The following is a 12,167-nucleotide window of genomic DNA, read 5'->3' as shown; positions in this document are numbered from 1 at the left end:
TCCCTCATGGTTCTTTACTCCATCCCCTACTCTTCCCTCTTGGCAACCACCCTGTTGATGTCCCCCAACTTAGCCCTGTCTGTCCAGACTTACATTTCGAGTAGCCTTTCTGTCAGGCACTGTAGATCTCAAACTCAAGCCCACGGGGCTGCTGAGCGGGAGCTGCACCACCACACTGCACAGGCTGAGGAGGGAACTGCTGCTAATACCCCACCACCAGAAGCTGACTCAGTAGCGTCAGATGACTAACAGCAGAATGTTGATTGGACCCCGCTGGGTATAAAGCTTCCTCTTCCTGTCCCATCCCTTGTCTGAGCAACTAGATGCTAAGCCTGTTGCTTCCCAGACCTCTGAGACCAAGTCCCAAGCCTTGTTCCTGCTTCCTCACTCTGGCTTTGATCCTTGGCATTATCCCAACCTGGACATTACTCCTGGCTCAGACCACTAGGTCAGATCACCCATGTTAGGGGCCCTGACAGCTTGCTCAGAACCAACCTCAGTCTCCTCCGAGACTTATCATTGAATCCCTGGACTGAGTATGGACATTGCAGGGGTTCTCGCCTTGCTATCGCTCCAGGGCCCTGAGAGTCCACAGGAGTAGATTGTTGCCCTCCAAGCAGAAAACCAGAAATTGAGGGACAAAGTACAACAGCTGCAGATGGGAAATTGTTCCTTGCAGGAGCAAGCTACAGCACTCGTGTGGAATTTTTGGGGTTCTGCCTGTCAGTGGATGAACCCTCAGAAAGTATCTGTAGTTCAGGATTGGGCCAAATCCTGGAGCATCCAAAACATCCAAAGGTTCATGGGGTTTGCCAACTTTTACAGGAGGTTTATTCCAAACTTCTCAAAGGTCATCGCCCCTGTAACTGGCATCCTCTGTAAACCTGCAAGTTTACACTGTGCCTAGAGACCCGCCAGGCCTTCAAATGCCTGAAGATAACTTTCACATCTGCCGGCTGTCCAGTTGCCATCTCAGATTCCTTCTCTCCAAACTGGGCTTATCTTTCCTCCTAACACATTTCTTCTCCCTCTCTTTGCAATTCTACTATTCGTTCTGTCTCTTAGGCCTGCAGCCTTTGTCTAATCTTTACTCTCCTCTGAATCCTCTTGCTCCTGGTCCCAATCCAGCCTCTTTTGAGATCCTGTAATTTCTTCCTTTTTAACATCACCTAAATCTACCCCTTTTCTCTTTGTCCCCCCCATCATTCTCAGGTCCTCTTTTCTTTATCACTGTAACCTCCTGTTTGGCTGTTCGGCACATCAACTGGCACATTTCAGTCAGTCCAAAATGCTACTGCTGACATCATTTGCCCTTTACTCTTCTTCAAATTCTGCATTGGCTTCCCGTCTTTCTGCATCTCGTTTGTGCTTCTGTTCCTCACCTGCAAGGTTGTATGTAATTTTGCCTCCAAAGACATTTCTGCTGTCCTTTCCACCTACTTCCTTTCTTGTTCTATTACTCTTCCCAGTCTTCTCACCTTATTGCTCTTCATCTCTTCCTCTGCCAATCACCCTTTCTTCTTCAGCTCTCCCCCTTGAGACATAAGCAGTCCATCCTGTCTTCTCTTTATTAATAATCCCCACATCCTCCCTTGTCTAAACTGGTGTCTGTTACCTTGTCCTATTTGTCCTGGCTTAGACTGTAGGCTTTTGGGAGATTGTCGTAAACTCTCTCTGCAAAATGCCTTGCAAATAAATGGCATTATATCATAACTTAATATATTGAGTGAGTTGTACAGAAAGGCGAGCATAGATCATGTGTTATTGTGAGCAGTGAACCACTTTGTTAAATTCCAAAGGCTGCAGTCCTGTTACTATGTTGCATGCAGATTGTGAGCATTAGAGGAATTGAAAGAGTTGAAAAGAGAAAGCAGGGAAGGTGGCATGGCTGTATGCAAATAGCAGACTGAACTTTCTGTGAAATGGCCTTACAAAGTTTCCTTCTCTGCACATTCCAAAGACTCTAAATACAAGAGACCCTAGAGCATTAATCTGCCTAAATTTTGAATCCCCATTTAGTGTTACAGGATGATCTGGTAGAGACACCTATTGTTAAGGCTGCCCAACACTTTTGCCATTAATAGTTCCCATTTTCAGTTCCTTGTATCTTTGCCAAATTTGCCATAAGAATTGACATTTTCCATCTTTGTGCTCTACCTCAAGCTGCAATTATTTTGGTAGTTTCCGCAGAAGCGGCTGAGACGCCCAAGGGAAAATAGAGGGTTTTGCCCATGTTACATTTTTCCAGCCGTTTCTTTGAAGTGCTCTGGTGCCGCCAGAATTTGGATCAGGAGTTTGAATTTAACAAGCAATGATCCTGTCATCAGAAATATGCCATGAAAATACACCCGGATTTGGCAGTCGGAAGCCTCTGAAAATGGCTAATGCTCAGTAGAGATTTTAGTGGCAAACCTCTAACGTTTCATCTGCATTGAGAATGCTCCAGCTCTACAAATCTCCCTAACGTGCCAGGTGCAGGAGCATGTTCCAGGCACAGCGCTAGAGTTCCAGTTGGCAGGATTATGCAGCAATAACAGCTACAGCTGCCACTCTCTTCTTTGGCCTAGGTGGGATGTACTATGGACCAGGAGGAGACTGAATTAGTCTTATTTCTTCTCCTGACTGGTATGAATAATTATATGTACCTTACACTCTTTTTTTTTTTTTTTTTTATATTGAGCCAGGCTTCATAACTCTTCGGGGGGCAGGCAGGTATCATTCCTCCATTTTACAGCTGAGGTAGCTGCGAGGTTGCACAAGGACACTTCTAGCAAAGCTGGGTATAGAACCTGGGACCATATTCAGTACTGCCTCCCCTAAACGATATAGCATAGAGCGTGCAGCAGGACTTTAAGTTACTTTTGTGCATCCCAGATTCTGGGCTGTTTAAGGGACCAGCCAAGACACCAGTATAAGCTAGAGTGAGTAGCAGCCCTAACTTAGAGCAGTGTTACCTAGTTATAAATAATAATAATTTAATAATAATTAATGGAGATATCCCATCTCCTAGAACTGGAAGGGACCTTGAAAGGTCATCAAGTCCCGCCTCCTGCCTTCAACTAGCAGGACCAAGTACTGATTTTGCCCCAGATCCCCAAGTGGCCCCTTCAAGGATTGAACTCACAACCCTGGGTTTAGCAGGCCAATGCTCAAACCACTGAGCTATCCCTCCCCCCGGGCTATGGAGAAGTTTATGGGTTATGGAGAAGCTTATGGGCTTCTCCATAGCCCAGAATTGCTGAAATGCCCTGTGGTCTGGCCACTCCATTGCTTCCCCCAACATTGGGCGCTATGAGGTAGATGAAATTCAATGCTGATAAATGCAAAGTAATGCACACTGGAAAACATAATCCCAACTATACATACAAAACAATGGGGTCTAAATTAGCTGTTGCCACTCAAGAAAGAGATCTTGAAGTCATTATGGATCGTGCTCTGAAAACATCCACTCAATGTACCGCAGCAACCAAAAAAGCTAACAATGTTAGGAACCATTAGGAAAGGATAGATAAGACAGTAAATATCATAATGCCACTATATAAATCCATGTTGAGCCCACACCTTGAATACTGTATGCAGTCCTGGTTGCCCCATTTAAAAAAAGATATATTGGAAATGGAAAAGGTACAGACACTGGCAACAAAAATGATTAATAGAACAGCTTCAATATGAGGAGAAATTAAAGAGACTGGGACTATTCAGCTTGGAAAAGAGACAACTAAGGGGCGATATGGTACAGGTCTATAACATCATGATGGTGTGGAGAAAGTGAATATGGAAGTATTATTTACCCCTTCACGTAACACAATAACCAGGGGTCACTCAGTGAAATGAATAGCAGGCTTAAAACAAACAAAAGGAAGTACTTCTTCACACAACACAGTCAACCTGTGGAACTCATTGCCAGAGAATGTTGTGGAGGCCAAAAGTAAAACTGGTTCAAAAAGGAATTAGATAAGTTTATGGAGGATAGGTCCATCAATGGCTATTAGCCAAGATGATCAGGGATGTAATCCCATGCTCTGGGTGTTCCGAAGCCTCTGACTGCCAAATGCTGGGACTGGATGACAGGTAGGGTGACTAGATATCCCGATTTTATAGGGACAGTCCTGATATTTGCGTTTTTATCTTGTATGGGTGCCTATTCCCCCGCCTTCCCCCACCCGCCGCCCGATTTTTCACACCTGCTGTCTGGTCACCTTTAACCCCTTTTCTAGCAGTGAGGGGCAGCTGCCCCATCACAGAACTCTCCTAGGGAACAACTCTGCCCTTCATTTTAAAGCACTAGTCTAGGATGCAGGAAATTCTGAGTTGTATTCCTAGCTCTGCTACAGACTTCATACCTGATATTGGGCAAGTGTGTCATAATGCATATGCAAAAGGAAGTCAAATTACAGTTGCATTCAAACATTTTACACGCTGATGGCTTTCATTGTCACATTTTCATGAGGTTTTTTATATTTGCTGCTCTTACAGGTGAAGATTGCATATGTGAACTTTGTTAATCACTGTTATGTGGACACTGAGGTGGAAATGAAGGAAATCTATGCTAGTAACCACATTTGGAAATTATTTGAGAATTTCCTTGTTGATATGGCAAGGGTAAGTTTTATGATGCATTGCATATTACAGTATGCACATTTAAGATAGCTGAATGGGCAATAACTTTTCTGCTTGAACTTCATATGTTCTATTAACCATATTTTCAAATGGATGAGACAGTGAAATGAATGAAATCTTCTTTAATGGTGCATAATTTTGATTACAGTTTTCTTATAATTATTTAACCTGTTTTATCTCAAGCACTGCCATCCTTTTAACAAGGCACATCAGAACCCTGGAGATCTTTTAATTTTTTTAAGATAAAGGTATAAACTGGATTTGCCTGGTTGTGGGTGTGAGAGACTCAGTGTATATCAGCAAGATCAATTTCATAATTACTGTGGGTCTAGGAGCATTTATTACGCATCGTTATACGGGTCATTAAAAATGCAATTGTCCTTGGTGCTTCTGTGCTCTCTTAGGATGGTAGGGCTCACAGGGCAAGAGACTATATCCTTGGTTGGTCACCTCAGCTAGCTGATTTATCCTACTGACATCACTGTCTGCCCTTTTTCATGTGCAGCTTCTTGAGAAAAGTGGCAAGTATAGTTCCACACTTTTTCAAGCTCCTAGCTCTTACTGCCTAAAAGAGTCTATGGCATCAGGCTATGTGACACTGTCTGTTAGTACTCTAAGCATTATGTGAAAGCCTAGGTTTGGAGCCTAAAGGTGGTTCCTGGGCTATGTCTATACTACGGACCTCACAGCAGCACTGCTGTAGCACTACAGCGGTGCCACTGTAAGGTCTCCTGTGTAGCCGCTCTGTGCCGGCGGGAGAGAACTCTTCTGTTGGCATAATTAAGCCACTGCCGCTCATTGGGGGTGGATCTATGGTGGCAGGAAAGTGTGTACCGCTGACAAAATGCTGTCCACACTGGCACTTTTGTCGGTGAAATGTACGTCAGTCGGGGTGGTTTTTTTTCACACCCCTGACCGACAAAATTTTACTGACAAAAGCGCTAGTGTAGACATAGCCTTGGTGTCATCGTAGTTGCCATTTAAGTACATTAAGAATAGTCATAACTGATGGTCTCTGCTTACAAGAGGCCTAGGAGGTAGACTAACAGGTGTTTTTGCAAGTTTAGGAAGATTAAAATGCACTAGCAGAGACATGGGGAAGCTTGTGTAACCCAGTGGTTTAGTGTGTGTTACGTGCCCCCTTTCTAGAGATTGAGCCGCATAAGTATAAGAGCCTACAACTAATGCTAATGGAGTTACTCTTTTAGTTTAAGTGGTAGAGGTCCATGCTTTTAGTGCTGAAGGCCCTGGATTCAATCCCTGATGCAGAACAACTGCTTGGAGGTGAGAGCTGTTCTGCTTTTACAGCACACCTCTAAACTGGGGGCCTGGCTTTGTCCCTTACATTTTATGGCACTAAATTCTCACTCCTTGTGTTTTCTTTAGTTTAAATAAAAAAAAAGAGGTGAAAGAACCGCAATTGAATTCTGCAGTGGGCTTTCACACCAAAGTAATAGTGCCTCATGAAATAGTTTCTTTGAAACCTATCAGCAGAAAATAGCACACTCCTGTAGCACGATTTATAGCCTAGAGAAGAATAAGTTCAGATATTTGTGCAGTACAATAGGTGCTCAAGTCTCTTCACCTCTCTGTGAAGCAGACAAATAGATTTTTATTTATTCATTTTTTTGCTAAGTATTTCAGGGAACAGGATAATGTGACCATGTCTGTGTGCTTCTCTCTTTTGGAGAAGGCCATCAGTAATGAGACCTCTGCAAACCCTACACAGCTGCTGTCTGTCTTGTTTCTGTAGCTGTTCCTACAGTGAGGCCCCTTCTGGGCAATCCAGGCTCAGTTGAGAATGAAGATCAGAAACTTCGTTGGAGGGGATTCTGGGCTTTAACCTCTCTGATTTACAGCCAGCAGCATTTTCTTCTGTTTAATCCCTTTCCCACAGAGGGGTTGCTCTTATCAGACATGGTGCAATTCTGACCCTCCAGTAGCAGCATCCACAAACCTCTCTTTGTTTTAGCTCTGTAATAGGACCATTTTTATAGAAGCAAACGTATATAGGGAGGCACTTCTCTACACATTCTGCTACTCCAACCCAGAGACTTTCCTGGGCAGAGACCACCCATCATGTTAAATTGTGCCAAATGGTATAGAGGTACGACGCGTGGCACTATCAAGCTCATTTGCATTTTGTCCTCTAATAAGAGAAATTAAACTCCAGATCTTCAGAGGGGAATAGTGAGTGTGTTGTTAAAGCATTGTGCTGCCTAGCCCACTAACCGTCACTATATTCTTTTTTGTGTGTGTGCCCCCTCCTCTTCCCCCCCACCCCAAAAAAAAATGGCAAAAGGGCACTTTTGTGTTGCTGTCCTGCAAAGCCCTCTGGGTAGCTGCCTAATTAGTTCCTTTCCTTTCCTGGTTAGTAGCTCCTTTTCTTTTTCCCCATCAGCTAAAAGAGCATGTCAAAAATGCGCTCTTCTGTTCCAAGCTTCAGCCAGGCCCTCTGGGTAACCAAATTTTCTAGATTGTTGAGTGTATTTGCTGAGACCTGCTTTTCGGGGCTGAGGCAGTGTCCACATGTTGCAAATACATCAGCTTTATGTAGCCATCAGGACTGTTAGAAGGCTCTTAGCTTCATGAAAGGATATTATGGCAGCTCTCAAAATAGTTAGAAAGAAGAATCCTTTGATTCTCTATGTTCCCGTGAGCTAAAAGAGCTGCCATTGGGGGGGGGGAGGGAGGGAGGGAGGGAAATGCTTTTCTTTTAGCTGCTACAACTGCCTGTCAGTGGTGAGTCTGTGTTATTAGAGAGCGCTAAGGTGGAAGATGGCTAGTGGTATCCTCCGGCTGGATTTCTTTCTTTTTCCATTTGAGATGTTGACCAGTTTTGTTATTGGATTCAAGATCCAATAAAGGGTGGGAGATAATAAGGGGTGGATCATAGGATTGCCATTCTGTTATGGGACCTGTGATGGAAGAAGATGGACCCCTTCAATGGCTTTCCAGCAATGCTTTTTTAGACAAGTAAGGGGGAAATCTTCAAAGCATTTTGCAATTTAGTTTTGGCAGTTGGTAAAATTGCCATGCCAGCACCGTGCAGCTCCCTGTATTCCTGTTGGGATCCTGAATGTTGAGCCTCAGAGCTACTGGTTCCAGCAGAAATTGGCATGCAGCTTAATTAAAGGCAGAAGCACATCCAAATGGATTTAGATCTGTGATCTTTTCAAAAAGTGTTGATTAGTAACTGAACCTTTGTTTACCTCCACTAGAGCTGTGGGAAAAATGTCACACCTCTACTGACACTAGTGGGTTTATTATCTCAGTTTTATGCTATAGCTACTGTTGCTTTTCTGTCTACATAACCATTACCGTTCTTGCTGTTGGGGAAAAAACACTACACGCGCTCCATGCCTTGCTATTCTTATACATTACAATCAAGCAAGCCTTTTCCAGGATCCTTATAGTGCTCATTACCAATCTGGACCTCCTCAGCCGTACTGTCAGTCTGATTCTCAGCTTCCGTGGTATGGACAACAATGGTTGCCACCATCCAAGTGGCCTTATTGGGATCCATGGCAGGCATATAGACATCGTGCCTCCTGAAGTTCTAGCATGGCCCACTAGGAACCTATGAAGTGCCCTCAAGAGGTGATGGAGGAACAGGAGGCTGATATTGAGGAAGAAATTACACCTTAGACCAACATCTCATCTTCCTCACCAGATGAGGCAGTGATGCCCCCTCCATTGTCCTTAGCAGAAGGTTTTTTAAACTTTTTCAAAACCTAGCTAAGAGAGTGGCTGACAACTCCAAAGCACCAGCCTTCCATGACTGCTCTGGAGTCACCTAGAGTGGACCACCCATTGGGATGCTACTTGAAGAAGTTGTTACTCACCTTGTGCAGTAATGATGGTTCTTCGAGATGTGTCCCCCCCATGGGTGCTCCATGACCCACCCTCGTCCCCTCTACCTTGGAGTTCTTATCATGGATTCTGCAATAGAGAAGGAACTGAGGAGAGTTTGCTTGCGCAGTGCTGGTCAGTCTTGTGGCAGAGCACAAGGGAGAAACAGCACATGTGCAGACTGAACGGATGCTGCTACCAAAGTTCTCTGATCAGTAGCAAAAGGATGCAAGCAACATCTACAGTGGAGCACCCATAGGGGGACACATCTTGAAGAACCATTGTTACTGCTCTAGGTGAGTGACTTGTTCATCTTCCAGCAATGACTGGTGCTGTTTGAAGTCTCCATAAACTTCCTTTAAACACCTCTGACTATATTGCTAGAGTTTCTGGCTTACGAGGTTCATGTGCTACTACAGTACTGCATAATCAGAAGGATGGATGGCCTGACCTGGGATACAGGTCTTTATGCTCTTTCTAGCCCTGCCAATGAGTTTTTCTCTGTGAGATTGAGCAAATCACTTACTCTCTCTGTTCTTCAGTTCCCTAGCTATCAAATCTCCTCCCCCACCAAAAAAAATCCTAAATTTTTTTACCATAATAAATACATGCAGCATAAAATGATGAATGTTGTACAAGAATGTTTTCTTCTGGGATACTGTACAGAAGTTGAATCATTCCACATTCTTTTACAGCCCATTAATTGGCCTTAAGAAGTATTTCAGTTCAGCTCCAACCCTCTCCCAGTGTCCTCCTCTCCCCTCTTCTCCTTCTTCCTTCCCTTTTGCACATCTTACACTTAACACTGTGACATGATGAATCTACCATGTAGCTCACCTGGCAGAGTGGGTGGGTCTTTGACTGTTTTTGCAGTTTGTTCCTACGGAGGCTGCTGCTGGCCTCTGCTGACTGAACGGATAGGATTTTGCTTTTGTTATGGCTGTGCTTGCTTCGTACTTTTCCTTTTTTGTTTGCTTGTTTGGTTTTGGTTTTTAAAACTCTTCCTTTGAAGGAGCTCCATCGTTCCCATCTGGCTGTAATAATTGAAACCAGCTCCAAATTCAGCACCATATGAGATCTTTCTCACTCTTCTAATATAGTAGGTTTATCTTTCCATCTCTCTCTAAAGTCTCCTCCAACTCACCTGGAGGAACGATCCTTTTTCCTCCCGAGTCTGTCTAGATATGTAAGGTGGCATGTAATGTGTGGGCCTACAGTAATGACCAGTGTTATCCAACAAACTCCTTTGTTTCATGGTGAGGGAAAGAGTAGCCAACTCAACTGAAGGATCTAGTTTAGGAAAGGTGGGGATCAGGTGGGAGTGGAGCTCCCAGGAACAAAGATAATTAAACAGAATACAACTTGACCACAAGGTAGGTATCTTGATTTTATATGTTTAATATAAAAATTAACATTTTTGAAAAAGGATTAAATATCAATACTGTTTGTGTGTGTTTCTCTTTTAAAATGTTAAAAGATCACAAGTAAACAAAAACTAATATTTTCGTTTTCATTGTAGGTTTGCAACACAACTACAGACCGGAAACATGCAGACACCTCTTTGGAGAAGTATGTCACTGAACCAGTAATGAACATTGTGAGTGGCTTCTTCAGTTCTCCGTTTTCAGATAACAGCACCAGCCTCCAGGTAAGAACAAGGGAGACTGCAACAAATATGTAATTCAGATCATTAATGGAGTCATCTTCCACTCGCTGGAGGGGAGTGCTGCAACTTTCTTTCCTCCTTTATTTCCTCTCTCACTCCTCATGATTCGCACTAACAGTGTAACGCCTCCTGTAAATATGCCCTTGACAAATTGTACTCCTGATGACCCTGATCCAGCAAAGGACTCTTTCTCCACAGAGCTTCACATCTGACTTTTGTGACTTCATTGGGCCTTTGCGTGACTATCTCTTTGCAAGATCGGGGCACTTTTGTTTGTGTTTCTAAAAGAGGAAATCTTTGTGGCCCAAGTTGGAAAGTTTCCCACGTGTTTGGAACCCAAAATCTCCCCATTTTTTCCTGCAGTATGCTATTTTGTTTAATATCAATGGGAATTTTGATTGAGTAAGGACTGCATGGTTTGACACACTCTATAAGAATGCCAAACTGGTTTATTTTGCATCCTGTACTGAAGAGTGATGATGGTTTAATTGAGTTCTAATTTGAGTATAGAGGCTAAAAGTCATGCATGTAATTTATGTGGTGCATAACTTAGACTTAAAATCATCCTTATAATTACCCTAAAATTAGCTGTTTACCTTTTTGTTTTCAGACACATCAGCCAGTTTTTATTCAACTGCTTCAGTCTGCTTTTAGAATTTACAACTGTACCTGGCCGAACCCTGCACAGAAAGCCTCAGTGGAGTCATGTATCAAAACTTTGGCCGAAGTGGGTATGTGCCAAGTTTTTATTTAATTAATCTTTACTGTGTTTTAAATAAGCCTGAGTTGTGATCCATCCATTGTTTTTTGGGTTGTAGCATCCTGGAAATCAAGGCACTGATAATACTAGAAAATTGTGTTTATAATTTCATAAGAACAGCCATACTGGGTCAGACCACAGGTCCATCTAGCCCAGTATCCTGTCTTCCGACAGTGGCCAATGCCAGGTGCTCCAGAGGGAATGAACAGAACAGTTAATCATCAAGTGATCCATCCCCTGTTGCCCATTCCCAGCTTCTTGCAAACAGAGGCTGGGGACACCATCCCTGCCCATCTTGGCTAGTAGCCATTGATGCACCTATCCTCCATGAATTTCACAATGTAAGTTTCAGAAGCTCTGACTTTCAAGTCTCATTTCTTCCCTCACTTATACCCCATTTGAATCTGTCCCATTCAACGGGGTTGTTCAGGTGAATGGTGGTGTTCAGTTGTGTAAGCGAAAGTAGAATTGGATTCGAAGCAGGTGGTATTCGTCTACGCTATTACATTATGACATAATCTTCTCATACAGAAATGATCTTAAACTGTGTCAGATCATAGGCATTCATAATCATTAAGGCAATACCAAATTCACGGCCATGAAAAATGCATCACGGACCGTCTCCCCCCCTGGCAAAATCTGGTCTTTTGTGTGCTTTTATCCTGTACCATACAGATTTCACGGGGGAGACCAGCGTTTCTCAAGTTGGGGGTCTTGACCCAAAAGGGAGTTGCAGAAGGCTCACAAGGTTATTTTAGGGGGGGTAGCAGTATTGCCACCCTTACTTCTGTGCTGCCTTAAGAGCTGGGCGGCCGGAGAGTGGTGGCTGTTAACCAGGCATCCAGCTCTGAAGGAAGTGCCCCACCAGCAGCGCAGAAGAAAGAGTGGCAATGCTATACCACAGGGGTAGGCAACCTTTCAGAAGTGGTGTGCCGAGTCTTCATTTATTCACTTTAATTTAAGGTTTTGCATGCCGGTAATACATTTTATCATTTTTTAGAAGGTCTCTCTCTATAAGTCTATATTATATAACTAAACTATTGTTGTATATAACGGGGCAGGGGGTTCAGGGCAGAGGGAAGTGGGGACATGGGGAGGTTCAGGGCAGAAGGCTGGGTATATGTGGGGGGTCAAGGCAGAGGGCTGGGGGTGTGTGTGGGGGTGCAGAGGAGAAGGCTGGGTGTGGGGGGAGGTTCAGGGGTCAGGGCAGAGGGCAGTGGGGTGTGAGGGGTGTAGGGCAGAAAGCTGGGTGTGTGGGGGGTTCAGGGG

The 12,167-nt window shown here is 43.8% G+C and overlaps 1 protein-coding gene across 4 annotated transcripts in view; it reads left to right on the top strand.

The window, feature by feature from the left end:
- Positions 1-12,167, top strand: part of ITPR2 (inositol 1,4,5-trisphosphate receptor type 2) — a 341,154-nt gene that overhangs the window by 159,372 nt on the left and 169,615 nt on the right. For all 4 annotated transcript variants that reach the window (XM_034782924.1, XM_034782916.1, XM_034782942.1 and 1 more), the window contains exons 32-34: positions 4,477-4,602; positions 9,992-10,120; positions 10,749-10,869. In XM_034782924.1, coding sequence (XP_034638815.1) covers positions 4,477-4,602; positions 9,992-10,120; positions 10,749-10,869 — 376 coding nt within the window. The remainder of the gene's footprint in view (positions 1-4,476; positions 4,603-9,991; positions 10,121-10,748; positions 10,870-12,167) is intronic.

Source organism: Trachemys scripta, chromosome 1 (genome assembly GCF_013100865.1).
Source record: "Trachemys scripta elegans isolate TJP31775 chromosome 1, CAS_Tse_1.0, whole genome shotgun sequence".
Classification (NCBI taxonomy): domain Eukaryota; kingdom Metazoa; phylum Chordata; order Testudines; family Emydidae; genus Trachemys; species Trachemys scripta.
Note: the sequence above shows the minus strand (reverse complement) of the source record. Positions and strands in the feature narration are given on the sequence as shown.